Source organism: Rhinoderma darwinii, chromosome 7 (assembly GCF_050947455.1).
Source record: "Rhinoderma darwinii isolate aRhiDar2 chromosome 7, aRhiDar2.hap1, whole genome shotgun sequence".
NCBI lineage: Eukaryota > Metazoa > Chordata > Amphibia > Anura > Rhinodermatidae > Rhinoderma > Rhinoderma darwinii.
Genome location: NC_134693.1, coordinates 22,032,454 through 22,049,153, shown reverse-complemented (window position 1 = coordinate 22,049,153; position 16,700 = coordinate 22,032,454). Strand labels below are relative to the sequence as shown.

Sequence of the window (16,700 nt, the reverse complement as noted above, 5' to 3'; positions counted from 1 at the left end):
AAAAAATGCAGCAAAGAGAGTGCAGACATCTCAAAATCTGGCTCAAAATTCCTGCAGGAATTTTGAGGCAGATTTTTCTGCCTGTATAAAACCCCTTGTGAACATACCCTTATAATGGTTTTTGCTTTTTTTAGTTATTAGTGTTACTAATTTATTTATTTTTTGTGTTTTTTTTACAGGTTTGGTCGTTCGACTACGTCGGATTTGAGGACTACTTAGATGTAATTTATTTTCAATAAATTGGTTAACGAGGGTTTTGTGGGGGGGGGTTTTATTTCAATAAGATATTTTTTCTGTGCGTTTGTGGTTTCTTTAACTTTATTACTACTGCCTTAGTAATGGCGGCTGTTTAATTGACAGCGTCCATTACTAAGGCGAGGCTTAGTGTTTGCCGGTGAAGAGTCTAACACTAACCCCCTATTATTACCCCGGTACCCACCGCGACCAGGGGTGCCGGGAATAACCGGGTACAATCCAGTACCCGACCATCTGAAGTGATGGTCGAACACTGGGACACCCAAAAAAAATGGCCTTCCCACCCTGGTAATGCTAGGCTGCGGCTGCTTTATTGTATCTGGCAGGTTATGAAAAGTGGGGGGACCCTATGTCGTTTTTTTTTAAATAAAATTGAAAAAAACAACATGGGGTCCCCCCATTTTTCATAACCAGCCAGATACAATAAAACATCTGCAGCCTAGCATTACCAGGGTGGGAAGGTCCATTGTTTCTGGGCTTTCCCAGCCCTACCATCACTTCAGGTGGTTGGGTACTGGATTGTACCCGGCTCTTCCCAGCACCCCTGGTGGCGGTGGGTACCGGGGTAATAATGAAGGGTTTAGTGTTAGCCTCTTCACCGGCTAACACTAAGCCCCGTCTTAGTAATGGACGCTGTCTATCAGACAGCAGCCATTACTAAGGCAATAGGAATAAAGTTAAAAAAGACACCAACCACAGAAAAAATATTTTATTGAAATAAACACCCCCCCCCCCCACACAACCATCATTAACCATTTTACTAAAAATAAAAACGCACAGTCATCGAAGTAGTCCTCAAATCCAAAGTAGTCCAATGACCGAACCTGTAAAAAAATACATTAGTAACACTAATAACTAAAAAAGCAAAACCTATATTATACTTACCTTCCTGTGTCTATGACAGTAAACTAAGCAGTGACCGCTCTAAGCTGTCCATTGGTTAGTTGACATCACGTGATCCAAGGTTACCTCAGTTATATAGCCTATTTTTAAAAATAAGACAACATACTGATGTAACCGGCGGGGCATGATTTGCTCCAGTTGGGAAGGGGCCCGCTGCAGGAGTGCTTTTGTTAAAAAATTATAAACTGTGACCTGATCAATAATAGGAGAAATGGGCCCCAATGTTCATGTGGGGGGCAGGGGAGGGAATGTTAACAAGGTAGCACTGAGCATTTCTTTTAGGGTCAGTTCACACGTTGCATAAACACTGCGGATTTTCTGCAACGGATTTAATTGCGAGACATCTACAGCATAGTACAGTAGCAGCAGAGTGGATGAAATTTGAACAAATCTCATCCACACGCTGCATAAAAAAAAACACCAAAAAAAGTTCATAAATTGACCTGCTGTACGTTTTTTTTAATCCGCAAGCATGTCAATTTATGCTGCGGCATCGCTGGTTTTCTGTTGCAGGTAAAACCTGCAACAATTAGCACATGTTGCGATTTTTGCGGTGGAAAAGCTGCATTAACTCCAACTCCAATTTCGGCCTTGACAGGACACCCGTACATTATGTGTCTGACGTTTGTGACATGAACCCAGTGGGCTCACCCTTTCTGTGCAACATACACTGGTGTCCCATACATTGCAAAGAGATTGAAAAAAGGGAGCCACGTACAAACCTGCGCGTCGCTGCAATGTCAGTAGGCGCTGGAGGGAGCGCATATTTTTTAGAACATGTCTTGAGAAAGCGCTCCAATAAAAAAGAGGGACAGAAAAAAAAACAAAAGCCCAGAACCCCTTTCATGTCACATCAATTCATGCCCGATCCCTGATATTTTCCCTTATTGATTTCAATAGGGCAAATGCCTCATAAGACAACATGTAAAAACGAATATTTCCTAGAGATGCAATAAACTGCAGTGTTTCCGAATCACCCCATTACCTGGACATGATTGTATTACTTCGTCTTTTCTAATACTGAACCGTGGACGTATAAAAATGTAGCATAGCAGCTTTAACTTCAATTTAAAAGAAAACTCCACTTTTGCGCAACAAATTTGCAACATTGCACACTTAAAAAATCTTCATAAAATGTTGTCTATCCTTGCAAATACTTTACTTATCTCGTGTGACCTTTTCATATAGGGTGATTTATTCTCCGTTTAAAGCTAATTTCAGAATTCTGCTATTTTCCTGCCACAAGAGAGCAGTGCATTGTGGGAGCTCAGATGATATTTACAGATAGAGTTATCTGTGAAATGCTGATAAATCGCACACAGATTTTGAGTTAGGCTGGGTTCACACTTGCGTTGGTGTGGTCCGTTGTTCTGCTCCGTCAGAGGAGCAGAACAAGGGAATAACGGAACCAATAATACCGTTGCACAACGGATACCGCCGGTTTCCGACGGAACCCATTGACTTTAATGGGTTCCGTCGGCTTTCCATCAGGGTGTCCATGATTTTACCGGACCCGGTAGTGCAGCATGCTGCACTATTGTGTCCGGTAAACTCCGGCAAACTCTCCCTAAAGGAGCCTCCGATGCAGATGTGAACATAGCCTTACATGTCATTTTCTCCTCTATTCACAACCAAAGTGAAAATACAAATTCTGCTGGTTCCAATTTTTATTTTCACTTTGGTTGTGAATAGAGAAGAAAATAACATATAACTCAAAATGAGTACCATATAAGTAATGAAAAGTATTTAACAAAGTTACTCAACTTTTTATGAGTATTTTAATTGGAAAAAAGTTGAGTTTTCACCAGGCAAATCTGGGCACATGCCAGGGCTCACTAGACTTGGGGGGCATGGCGATCTGGTTAAACATGCTCTCCTTGGTCAAACAGACAAGATATAGAAAACACTACCCTGTGACTCTGTTACCAGTGGGCCCATAAATACCTGTATCCGTCCCTGTGTGAATATATAGAATTATATTCAGTACCATTTTAGTGTGAAATCCGTGCTGTAAATGAGTAGATACAGGGTGATCTGTTCTCTATCATAACTTCCCAGACACTACTCATATTTCAGGTAAGGTCGTGATGAACCCCTCAAGGCCTCCACAAGATGATGTTCTGCCTGTCCTGGGACCATTCAAGAGAACTGCTGCTGGCGGATCGTTCATGGTGTCTGATGTAGTCAATACGAAAACAGATGTTTATCCACCAGGGAAAATAACAGATTTAGAGGCAAAGCTTACAAATGACATGATTGTCTTATCCTGGACAGCGCCTGGTGATGATCTGGATCACGGAATTGGTACGAGATTTTATACTACATCAGGGGAAAAAATATTTCCTCCTAAAATTATATATAAAAAAAAGTGCTCTTCTGTAAAGTTGTATTCAATACAGCCGTTTCTGGATAAGCTGGGTGACTACCAATATGGCTACCATTACTATTCTCACAGGGGTTGTCACCCAGCTTTCCCATACCTTTGCATAACTAAGCAGATTTTCCATTTGAATATCACAGAAAGAAAGGTAACAACTCCCTGGAGATTGGTAATAACAGCCATAGTAGTTGTCAGCAAACATTCCCAGAAACAGATTTAACTAAGAAAGTAATTAAATTGGTTGTTAAAATGGTTATTGCCTTTGAAAAATCCCTGTAACTGAGGCTGTAGGTCCAGCAGGCGAAAACTCCTGTGATCAGCTGATCAAGCTGCACTTGGCTGTAGATTTCTCCTGCAGCGGCCGCTATAGGTGAAATGTGGTATTACATGGTACCCATTTAAATGAATAGAAAAATGATTGCGCTGAGTCTCCCAGAGTGGAAGTTGCTATTTGCACTCTAATAGAGGGGGTCCCTAATAGGTCACATGGACAGAGGTTATTCTAATAAGTAAACCCCTTTACATCTTGATATTATGTTGAGAAATATGCAAATACTTTACTTTTACTTATCTTGTACAGTATTTGAGCTAAATCATAGTAATGTCAAACATTGGCTTCCTGTTAGGTCTCAACTGTGGGACCTCAGATGTCTTTGCTCCCCCTACTTGTTCAGTGTCTCTAGAGATAATGCTCGGTTGTGATGCATTGTGGGAGGTGTTTACTCCAGTAGTAGATGTAGAAAAAAAAACACATCTCCCACAATGCACTTCTCATATCAAAAAACAGTGTTTATTTCTGCATTCCGGTCAATTCAAGGACAAAATTAATTTTCACATTTTTTTTCAGCTCAGGAATACCAATTAAGGCTGAGCAGCAATATCACAGAACTCAGGTACGACTTTGAGAGTTCTACTGTAGATGTCATTGCTGCTGGACCAAGGTCAGCCGGATCGCGGGAAGAATACATATTTATTCCGAGACATGATATAGAAAACACTACCGTCTTTTATTTTGCTTTAATTGCTGTTGATAAAAACTTACTGAAATCTGCGCCGTCTAATATAGCACAGGCTGCAATGTGGGCTCCTTCTATACAAGCTACACAATGTCCCACACAAAGAAGTAAAACCTGTACTACAAAGCATATCGAGGTATGTGACCACAGGTCCACAACTGCTCCAACACAAGCAGCAAAATGCCCATCTAAGCCCATATCAAAATGCTCCACTCCAGAGCAGAGTGCAGAGGGACAGCCAATACCAGACCTCAACTGACCCAGTACATGTCACCACGCTGGGACCCCCTCCAGTAACGTTAGGACTTCTCTAATGTGACAGGGACCCCGTGTTACATAACCTGGAATTCCTAAATGTTCTCAGTGCATTATCATGAGGTCTTTGTATGGTTAAAAACGACTTTTAAGAATCTCAGATCTTTTTTCTTCAACATAAACCTCGCCCATAAGTACAGGATACGCCCACATAACAACAGCTAAAGTGCCTCCATTACCAGCGCACTCAAAGTGACCCTATATACAGTCCTGTCAGAGTGACCCCATATACAGTGCCATCGGAGTGACCCTATATACAGTGCCAACAGAGTGTGTCCACCTACACAGTGTCAGGAGACTACCCATTATAAATAATACTGCCAGCATAGTGACCTTCATAAATAAAATTGCCAGCAGAGTGCCACAAATTTACAATACTACCAGTGGAATGATCCCTCACAAACAGTGCGAATTTAGTGCCTTCCTTCAGTAAACCATAGAATTCAATAATATTCTGGCTGCTTCCAGCCACCACTAGGGGGAGCTCACTACATACAGATTTATACAGCTCTCATTAAAGTCAATCTGAACAATATAAATACATAGCAGCTAGCGCTCCCTAGTGGTAGGAGCAGCATTTTGCGGGAGATTTTTCTGACTGCCGGCATCTCCACTATTTTGGGAAACTTTGCCATTGATAGATCATGCTGACAAATTGAAAGATGATTGTCTGATCCTGAGATGCTGGCAACCAATATCGCTGCATTTCTAGCTGTCACTTTTGCAAAAATGGTCACCAGGCAAAACAGAAAAATGCTGTAAATCTCTGTAAGTAAAACAAACATACTGTAGTTACCTAAATTTGACAACTGCTTTAACTTCTGGACTTCTTAGATAAAATTTGTACAGTGTTAAAAATGTACAATTCTATAACAAACTATTAAAGGGATATTCCAGTTTAAAAAAAATAAATGTTATTCTTTGTATAATAAACAGTTATAAACTGTTTCCAATATATTTTCTGTAATAATTCCTCACAGTTTTCAAGATCTTTGCTTGCTGGCATTCAATAGCAACCTTCATTACTTACTTCCAGTGGATAAAACTCTGTCCTGGTCATGTGATGGGGACACAGGTGCACGGTTAGTCACAGTATACGGATCAGAGCTGTTTCTTCTAACCAGCCGTGCACCTGTGTGTCCATCACATGACCATGACAGAGTTATATCCACTGGAAGCAAACACCGTAGTTCACTATTAACTCGTTAGTGAACCGCATAGTGAAGTCCCCTAGTGGGACTAGTAAAAAAGTTTAAAAAAAGTTTAAAGAGGCTCTGTCACCAGATTAAAAATGCCCTCTCTCCTACATCATTTTATGGGCGCTGGAATGTAGTTAACAGCAGTGTTTTTTATTTTGAGAAACTATCTTTTTTCAGCAAGTTATGACCTTTATTACATTTATGCTAATTTGTTTCTTAATGCCCAAGTGGGCGTTTTTTAACTTTTAACCAAGTGGGCGTATTACAAAGAAGTGTATGACGCTGACCAATCAGCATCATACACTTCTCTTCATTACACCCAACCTTGTTTCATTGAACAGCGTGATCTCGCGAGACTACGCTGTGACGTCACTTCCGCCCACAGGTCCTTCATCCCTGCGTCTGAAGACTGAACATAGATCGTCTCCAGGCGTATGCGAAGTTACAGTCGTCGGATCTGCAGCAGCAGCAGCAGCGGAGGAGGCAGCATCACACAGTGCAGGTAAGCATATAGAACTCCCTAGAGAGGAAGGACCTGTGGGCGGAAGTGACGTCACACGAGATCGCGCTGTTCAGTGAAACAAGCTTCGGTGTAATGGAGAGAAGTGTATGATGCTGATTGGTCAGCGTCATACACTTCTTTGTAATACGCCCACTTGGTTAAAAGTTAAAAAACACCCACTTGGGCATTAAGAAACTAATTTGCATAAATGTAATAAAAGGTCATAACTTACTGAAAAAAGATAGTTTCTCAAAATAAAAAACACAGCTGTTAACTACATTCCAGCGCCGATAAAATGATGTAGGAGACAGGGCATTTTTAATCTGGTGACAGAGCCTCTTTAATAAAAAGTGAAAAAACAAAAGTGAAAAAAAAAAATGAAAAACCCACTTTTCCCTCTTACAAACTGCTTTATTATTAACAAACAAAATAAAGTAAAAAAGTTACACATATTTGGTATCGCCGCGTCTGTAACCACCCCAACTATAAACTTATTACATCATTTAACCCGCACGGTGAACGTTGTAAAAAATAAATTTAAAAAACATGCAAAAATTGCTGTTTTCTTTGAATCCAGCCTTAAAAAAAATGTGATAAAAAGTGATCAAAAAGTCACATCTACTCCAAAATGGTACCAATAAAAACTACAAGTCGTCCCGCAAAAAAAAAAAGCCCTCCTACAACTGCATCGGCGAAAAAATAAAACCGTTACGGCTCTTCAAATATGGAGACACAAATACAAATAATTTTGAAAAAAATGTGTTTTCACTGTGTAAAAGCAGTAAAACATACAAAAACTATACAAATTTGGTAAACAGTGTAATATTGTTAAATAAAAAGATTATGTATTTTTTGACTTAGAGACTCCTCGGTTCTTTTCTTGTTTGGTGCAACAAATTTGGTATCGTTGCAATCGCAACAACCCACTAAATAAAGTTATTGTGTTATTTATACCACACGGTAAACGGCGTAAATTAAGGTCTAAAATAGGCTTTTTAGTATAAAAAGAATAAAATTTATTTGCTGAAACTGGAATATTCCTTTCAACAGGACTGGTTCAACGTGTGTAATTATACAGTGTATGGAATACATAATGCTTTCCTTGTGATAATCTCTTCTCTTTTACAAAAGATCCAATATAATCACAATAAATAAAAACTTTATGAACAAATATATGCTTTCCATTTGATCAATTCCTGCCAGAGGGGAATAAAAAGACAAAGTAATCAACTTTGCATGTAATTTTTTTTAAACTTTACTGTACGGTTTAGTATACCTGCACTACCACATCTTGCCAGCAGGTGGGCTTCAATTCATAGAGTATGACTATTATACAGAGTCATTAAAGTGGACAGCACACACCCCAAATAATCACTGTTTTAGTGCAAATTCTCTTGGAACTTCTTTGCAGAAAATATTGGCAAGGTGTTTAAATAGCAATTCCCTAATAAAATGCTACTATCAGAATTACCCCATTAACAGGATTGAACTGAATCTACTACACGGCTGCATTGGGCTTCCCTGCATATCTGCCAACAGACGGCAGGCTTTTTAATGATAGAAGATTACAAAATATAGTATTTTATAAAGGTCGTCATAAATAATTGAACTTTTCTTATGAATAGGTCTGCAATATCCTTGGTTAAAAGGTTTGAACCTCCCCTGTTCATTGCCCACTTCCACTGACAAAATCCGCTGAGAAGCAGCCGCTGACTGATCATTTAGGCCATGTTCAGATGTGGCATAATTTTTCCGCTGAAAATGTTGCTGCAGATTCTTTGCGAATTTGCAGCAACATTTTCATATTGACAGGTAATTCAGACGTTGTGGATATCACATCAGACTTGCTGCAGATTTCAGCCTTTGCAATGCAAAATCTGAAATCCGCCGTGAAATTCCGCTGCTTCTCCGCAACATAATGTGCATGCTGCGGAGGGAAATTTCTGCACCGCAGCCTAAATTATTTTCCGCAACGTCTGAACTAAGTTTCCTAAAAATGTACAGAAACAAATGTAAAAAAAACGGCTGCTGCAGAATTCCACTGCGGACTGTCCACAGCGGAATTCAACAGCAATTCCACCACGTCTGAATGTGCCCTTACCCTGCGAAATTAAGAGTTTCATGTCGTTCATAGACTGTGTAATGCAGGAACATGATGGTCCCTCCAGAGTCTAAAACACTCGCTAATAAATAATTACAATGTCAAACTCAAGTTTTCACTGGAATTTCCCTTTAAGCAATTCCCTATTTTTTGCAAAGTAACTCCAAAGAGTAGAAAATACATTAGCAGTTATGGCAGAAGCAAGCCACTAGATGGCAGTAGCATGCAAGGAATCTGCAATGTAACAACTCCATAAAGCCAACACAATGTAAACACTTCAATGAGTAAACAAAATGCATCAGTTGCAATTTTTTTTTTATTTATTGCTCTTTTTCTATGGTCTGATCTTCTTATATAAATAATGACATGAGAGGCTGTTAGGAAACATTGCCTGGAAAGCAGGATAAGGCCTCTCACTGCTTATTAGAGAACCTTCATTTCCATACACAATGCGCACATCACATCTGAAAAACATAAATTCCACCGCTTGCTTCCTGCAGGGATGCCAAGACCAGAGGGGCCCCTATCCTAAACACTGGCTGCAAACTCTCCACAGAACTGATCGTGAGTTCAGATGTTCACTTTAAATACTGCCTTATTTTCAGTGTTGCTGATTCATATATATATATACTGTACATACACACACACACACACACACACACACATACACACACATACACACACACATACATATATATATATATCAATTTAAAAAAAAACAGGCAGCACTCCAGACATCTAGTGACAAAGAGCGAGTTTATTCGCCCATGTGCAACGTTTCGGCTCTCCACTCGAGCCTTTCTCAAGCAAAAAGTGGGGAGCCGAAACGTTGCACATGGGGGAATAAACTCGCTCTTTGTCACTTGATGTCTGGAGTGCTGCCTGTTTTTTTAAAATTCCTGTATCCATAAAGAACGGCGTCAAGTTTCTAGGGCGTGCTCCCTCTGTCCATTGTTGGTAATGCTGGCTGTGGATTTATATATATATATGGTACGTGGATGACAATATGTAACAAGCAAGCCCCCAGCCCTGAAGTTGTGAACCCCAAAAATCTGTTCTATGGAATTACATTTTAACATGGAGTTTATTGGAGATTTATTGGCATATTTAATCCACCCAAGTATTATATAAAACTTATATAGGGTCATGAATGTTTCTCCTCATCTGTCCGGTATCTAGCTGTCAGAGTAGCAGTTTGTGCTCCAGAGCTGCTCTTCCTGTAGAATCTGGGGACAGGAAGTTGCTACCATAGTCAGCTCTTTTTGGGACTATGGAGTGCAGTCCTTGGTGACATACTCAACTATCTGCATATACAGGTGAGTATACAGACGCTCTCTGCCATCTCCTCCCATCTCCTATCTCAATGTATGTTAATAATGTGTATGTCAAGATTAAGGCTGGCTATACACATTAGATGTGTGTCGGCCGAAACCGCCAATTTTGGCGGGACTAGCCGTCTATCTAATGTGTATGGCGGCATCTCGTCTATCCCCCGACGGCAGTGACGAGGAGAGAAGGGTCATAAAGTAAAATGTAAAGTAAAATTCTCACAATACATGACCAGGACAGATTTTTATCTTTAAAGTAAACAATGATGGAAAGACAGCAAGCAGAGATGTTGAAAACTGTGAGGAATTGGTACAGAAAGTATATTGGGAAATTGTTTATCTTTTCATTATACAAAGAATAACATTTATTTGCTGAAACCGGACAACTCTTTGAGCTTGACAATGACAATGTGCAGGAAAACTGTTAGCAGGTTCTCGCCCTCCCTCAGCTGATCACCATCTCAGTGTAGACCACTTATGTTTCAGCCAGATGTTTGTAATTCAATATTTTTTTTTTTCCCATTTTCTGTCATACTTTCCATACTTCGGGGGGCAGCAGGTATATCAAGACACGTCGCCTTTTTCTTAAACATTAGCAGAAAGCATTTATTTATTTTACAAGAGTTGTGGACATCCGGCCCCGGGGCTGGAGGATGAAGATCAGTCAGATTTCCTTTAGTGCATTAGCATTTGCAAAACACAAGGCAAAACTATCAATTACATCATAAAAGTCAAATCATGTCTCCCAACCGTCCTGGATCCAGGGGGACAGTCCCAGATTTTAGGCAGTAACTGCCGACGGCATAACCCGGTTTCAACTATATATGCATCCCCAGGACGCAAATGCAGTTGAATACAATGCGCTCCCCGCTCCACCATTCACCCGGTATCGCCTGACATGAGCGGCTTGGCACAGACAGGTGCAAAGCGGTGATATCATCACACCTCCCTGCGCCGAGCCACACACAACAAAGACCGAAAGTGACCAGCAGAGGTTTCCCATTCGTCGAGGGAAAGGGGCTAGGTGAGTATTTATTTTATTTTTAGGAGGCACTATGGAGTCATTATACAGTGTGTGGGGGATACTAAAGGGGCATTATACTTTGTGTGGGGGCACTATGGAGGTATTATACTGTCTGGGGGCGCTATGGGAGCATTATACTGTGGGGAGGCACTATGGAGGCATTATAATATGTGTGGGAGACACCATAGGGGCATTATACTTTGTGTGTCGGGCACTTTGAAAGCATTATACTGTGGGGAGGGACAAACTGTGTTGGGAGCACTATGGGGTATCATACTAATTGAGGGACAATATTGGGGAATTATACTATGTTGGGGGACTCTATGGGGTTATACTGTGTGTGGGGCACTATGGGAGCATTATACTGTGAGGGTCGCACTATGGGTGCATTATACTGTGGGGAGGCAAGATACTGTGTGGGGGGCACTATGTGGACATTGTATTGTGTGGAGCACTATGGGAGCATTATACAGTGTGCGTGTGTGTGTGTGTGTGTGTGTGTGTGTGTGTGTGTGTGTGTATGTGGCACTATGGAAGCATTATACTGTGAGGGTCGCACTATGGGTGCATTATACTGTGAGGGTCGCACTATGGGTGCATTATACTGTGGGGAGGCAAGATACTGTGTGGGGGGCACTATGTGGACATTGTATTGTGTGGAGCACTGTGGGAGAATTATACCGTGTGCGTGTGTGTGTGTGTGTGTGTGTGTGTGTGTGTGTGTGTGTGTGTGTGTGTATGTGGCACTATGGAAGCATTATACTGTGTTTGACACCACTATGGGGGCAGGATATAGTGTGGGGGCACTATGAAGGCAGGATACTGTATGGGGCACTATGAGGACATGATACTGTGTGGGGCATTCTGGGGCATGATACTATGTGGGGGCACAAAGGGAACTGGGTGTGTACAGACAGGGATTGGATGGGGGTTGGGCGGGGTTAGAGGCATGGGTTAACGTTTAAAAAAAATATTGCTGGAGTGCGCTTCACGTGCCGCATGAGTTATCCCTCTTTGCAATACCTAAAAGTTGGGAGGTATGGCAAAATGATGATCCAAGATGTAATATCATTAGACAGTGGTGTGCACCCTAAATATCTCCTCAAGCACCCACACGAAACACATGCAGAAACCACAAAGCACAGATACAGAATACATACAGTACACAGAGCACACATACAGTATACATACAGTACACAGAGCACACACACAGAATACATACAGTACACAGAGCACACACACATAATACACACAGTACACAGAGCACACACACAGAATACATACAGTACACAGAGCACACACACAGGATACATACAGTACACAGAGCACACACACAGAATACATACAGTACACAGAGCACACACACAGAATACATACAGAGCACACACACAGAATACATACAGAGAACACACACATAATACATACAGTACACAGAGCACACACACAGAATACATACAGAGAACACACACATAATACATACAGTACACAGAGCACACACACAGAATACATACAGTACACAGAGCACACACACAGAATACATACAGTACACAGAGCACACACACAGAATACATACAGTACACAGAGAACACACACATAATACATACAGTACACAGAGCACACACACAGAATACATACAGAGCACACACACAGAATACATACAGTACACAGAGAACACACACATAATACATACAGTACATAGAGCACTAACACAGAATACATACAGTACACAGAGCACACACACAGAATACATACAGTACACAGAGCACAAACACAGAATACATACAGTACACAGAGCACACACACAGAATACATACAGTACACAGAGCACACACATAATACATACAGTACATAGAGCACACACACAGAATACACACAGTACACAGAGCACACACACAGAATACATACAGTACACAGAGCACACACACAGAATACATACAGTACACAGAGCACACACACAGAATACATACAGTACACAGAGCACACATACAGAATACATACAGTACACAGAGCACACACAGAATACATACAGTACACAGAGCACACACAGAATACATACATTACACAGAGCACACACACAGAATACATACAGTACACAGAGCACATACACAGAATACATACAGTACACAGAGCACACACACAGAATACATACAGTACACAGAGCACACACAGAATACATACAGTACACAGAGCACACACACAGAATACATACAGTACACAGAGCACACACACAGAATACATACAGTACACAGAGCACACACACAATACATACAGTACACAGAGCACACACAGAATACATACAGTACACAGAGCACACACAGAATACATACAGTACATAGAACACACACACAGAATACATACAGTACACAGAGCACACACACAGAATACATACAGTACACAGAGCACACACACAGAATACATACAGTACACAGAGCACAAACACAGAATACATACAGTACACAGAGCACATACACAGAATACATACAGTACACAGAGCACACACACAGAATACATACAGTACATAGAGCACACACACAGAATACACACAGTACACAGAGCACATACACAGAATACATACAGTACACAGAGCACACACAGAATACATACAGTACACAGAGCACACACACAGAATACATACAGTACACAGAGCACACACACATAATACACACAGTACACAGAGCACACACACAGAATACATACAGTACACAGAGCACACACACAGGATACATACAGTACACAGAGCACACACACATAATACACACAGTACACAGAGCACACACACAGAATACATACAGTACACAGAGCACACACACAGAATACATACAGAGCACACACACAGAATACATACAGTACACAGAGAACACACACATAATACATACAGTACACAGAGCACACACACAGAATACATACAGTACACAGAGCACACACACAGAATACATACAGTACACAGAGCACACACACAGAATACATACAGTACACAGAGAACACACACATAATACATACAGTACACAGAGCACACACACAGAATACATACAGAGCACACACACAGAATACATACAGTACACAGAGAACACACACATAATACATACAGTACATAGAGCACACACACAGAATACATACAGTACACAGAGCACACACACAGAATACATACAGTACACAAAGCACAAACACAGAATACATACAGTACACAGAGCACACACACAGAATACATACAGTACACAGAGCACACACATAATACATACAGTACATAGAGCACACACACAGAATACACACAGTACACAGAGCACACACACAGAATACATACAGTACACAGAGCACACACACAGAATACATACAGTACACAGAGCACACACACAGAATACATACAGTACACAGAGCACACATACAGAATACATACAGTACACAGAGCACACACAGACTACATACAGTACACAGAGCACACACAGAATACATACAGTACACAGAGCACACACACAGAATACATACAGTACACAGAGCACATACACAGAATACATACAGTACACAGAGCACACACACAGAATACATACAGTACACAGAGCACACACAGAATACATACAGTACACAGAGCACACACACAGAATACATACAGTACACAGAGCACACACACAGAATACATACAGTACACAGAGCACACACACAATACATACAGTACACAGAGCACACACAGAATACATACAGTACACAGAGCACACACAGAATACATACAGTACATAGAACACACACACAGAATACATACAGTACACAGAGCACACACACAGAATACATACAGTACACAGAGCACACACACAGAATACATACAGTACACAGAGCACAAACACAGAATACATACAGTACACAGAGCACATACACAGAATACATACAGTACACAGAGCACACACACAGAATACATACAGTACATAGAGCACACACACAGAATACACACAGTACACAGAGCACATACACAGAATACATACAGTACACAGAGCACACACATACAGAATACATACAGAATACATACAGAATACATACAGTACACAGAGCACACACACAGAATATATACAGTACACAGAGCACATACACAGAATACATACAGTACACAGCACACACACAGAATATATACAGTACACAGAGCACACACACATAATACATACAGTACACAGAGCACACACACAGAATACATACAGCACACAGAGCACACACACAGAATACATACAGTACACAGAGCACACACACAGAATACATACAGTACACAGAGCACACACACAGAATACATACAGTACACAGAGCACACTCACAGAATACATACAGTACACAGAGCACACACACATAATACATACAGTACACAGAGCACACACACAGAATACATACAGTACACAGAGCACACACACAGAATACACACAGTACACAGAGCACACACACAGAATACATACAGTACACAGCGCACACATACAGAATACATACAGTACACAGAATACATACAGTACATAGAGCACACACACAGAATACACACAGTACACAGAGCACACACACAGAATACATACAGTACACAGAGCACACACACAGAATACATACAGTACACAGAGCACACATACAGAATACATACCGTACACAGAGCACACACATACAGAATACATACAGTACACAGAGCACACACACAGAATACATACAGTACACAGAGCACACACACAGAATACATACAGTACACAGAGCACACACACAGAATACATACAGTACACAGAGCACACACACATAATACATACAGAACACAGAGCACACACACAGAATACATACAGTACACAGAGCACACACACATAATACATACAGAGCACACACAGAATACATACAGTACACAGAGCACACACACAGAATACATAAAGTACACAGAGCACACACACATAATACATACAGTACACAGAGCACACACACAGAATACATACAGTACACAGAGCACACACACAGAATACATACAGTACACAGAGCACACACACAGAATACATACAGTACACAGAGCACACACACATAATACATACAGTACACAGAGCACACACACAGAATACATACAGTACACAGAGCACACACAGAATATATACAGTACACATACAGAATACATACAGTACACAGAGCACACACACAGAATACATACAGTACACAGAGCACACACACAGAATACATACAGTACAAAGAGCACACACACAGAATACATACAGTACACAGAGCACACACACAAAATACATACAGTACACAGAGAACACCCACATAATACATACAGTACACAGAGCACACACACGGAATTCATACAGTACACAGAGCACACACACATAATACATACAGTACACAGCGCACACATACAGAATACATACAGTACACAGAATACATACAGTACACAGAGCACACACAGAATACATACAGTACACAGAGCACACACACAGAATACATAGAGTACACAGAGCACACACAGAATACATACAGTACACAGAGCACACACAGAATACATACAGTACATAGAACACACACACAGAATACATACAGTACACAGATCACACACACAGAATACATACAGAACACAGAGCACAAACACAGAATACATACAGTACACAGAGCACACACACAGAATACATACAGTACACAGAGCACACACACAGAATACATACAGTACACAGAGCACAAACACAGAATACAT

At 40.8% G+C, this 16,700-nt stretch overlaps 2 protein-coding genes across 4 annotated transcripts in view; one reads left to right on the top strand and one right to left on the bottom strand.

Moving 5' to 3' along the window:
• LOC142657685 (calcium-activated chloride channel regulator 1-like) overlaps nucleotides 1–5,681 on the top strand; it is a 1,094,600-nt gene extending 1,088,919 nt beyond the window's left edge. For all 3 annotated transcript variants that reach the window (XM_075832964.1, XM_075832965.1, XM_075832963.1), the window contains exons 13-14: nucleotides 3,235–3,462; nucleotides 4,386–5,681. In XM_075832964.1, coding sequence (XP_075689079.1) covers nucleotides 3,235–3,462; nucleotides 4,386–4,813 — 656 coding nt within the window. In that variant the 3' untranslated portion in view covers nucleotides 4,814–5,681. The remainder of the gene's footprint in view (nucleotides 1–3,234; nucleotides 3,463–4,385) is intronic.
• LOC142657686 (cytochrome P450 4A4-like) overlaps nucleotides 1–16,700 on the bottom strand; it is a 60,925-nt gene that overhangs the window by 36,628 nt on the left and 7,597 nt on the right. The gene's annotated exons all lie outside the window — the stretch shown is intronic.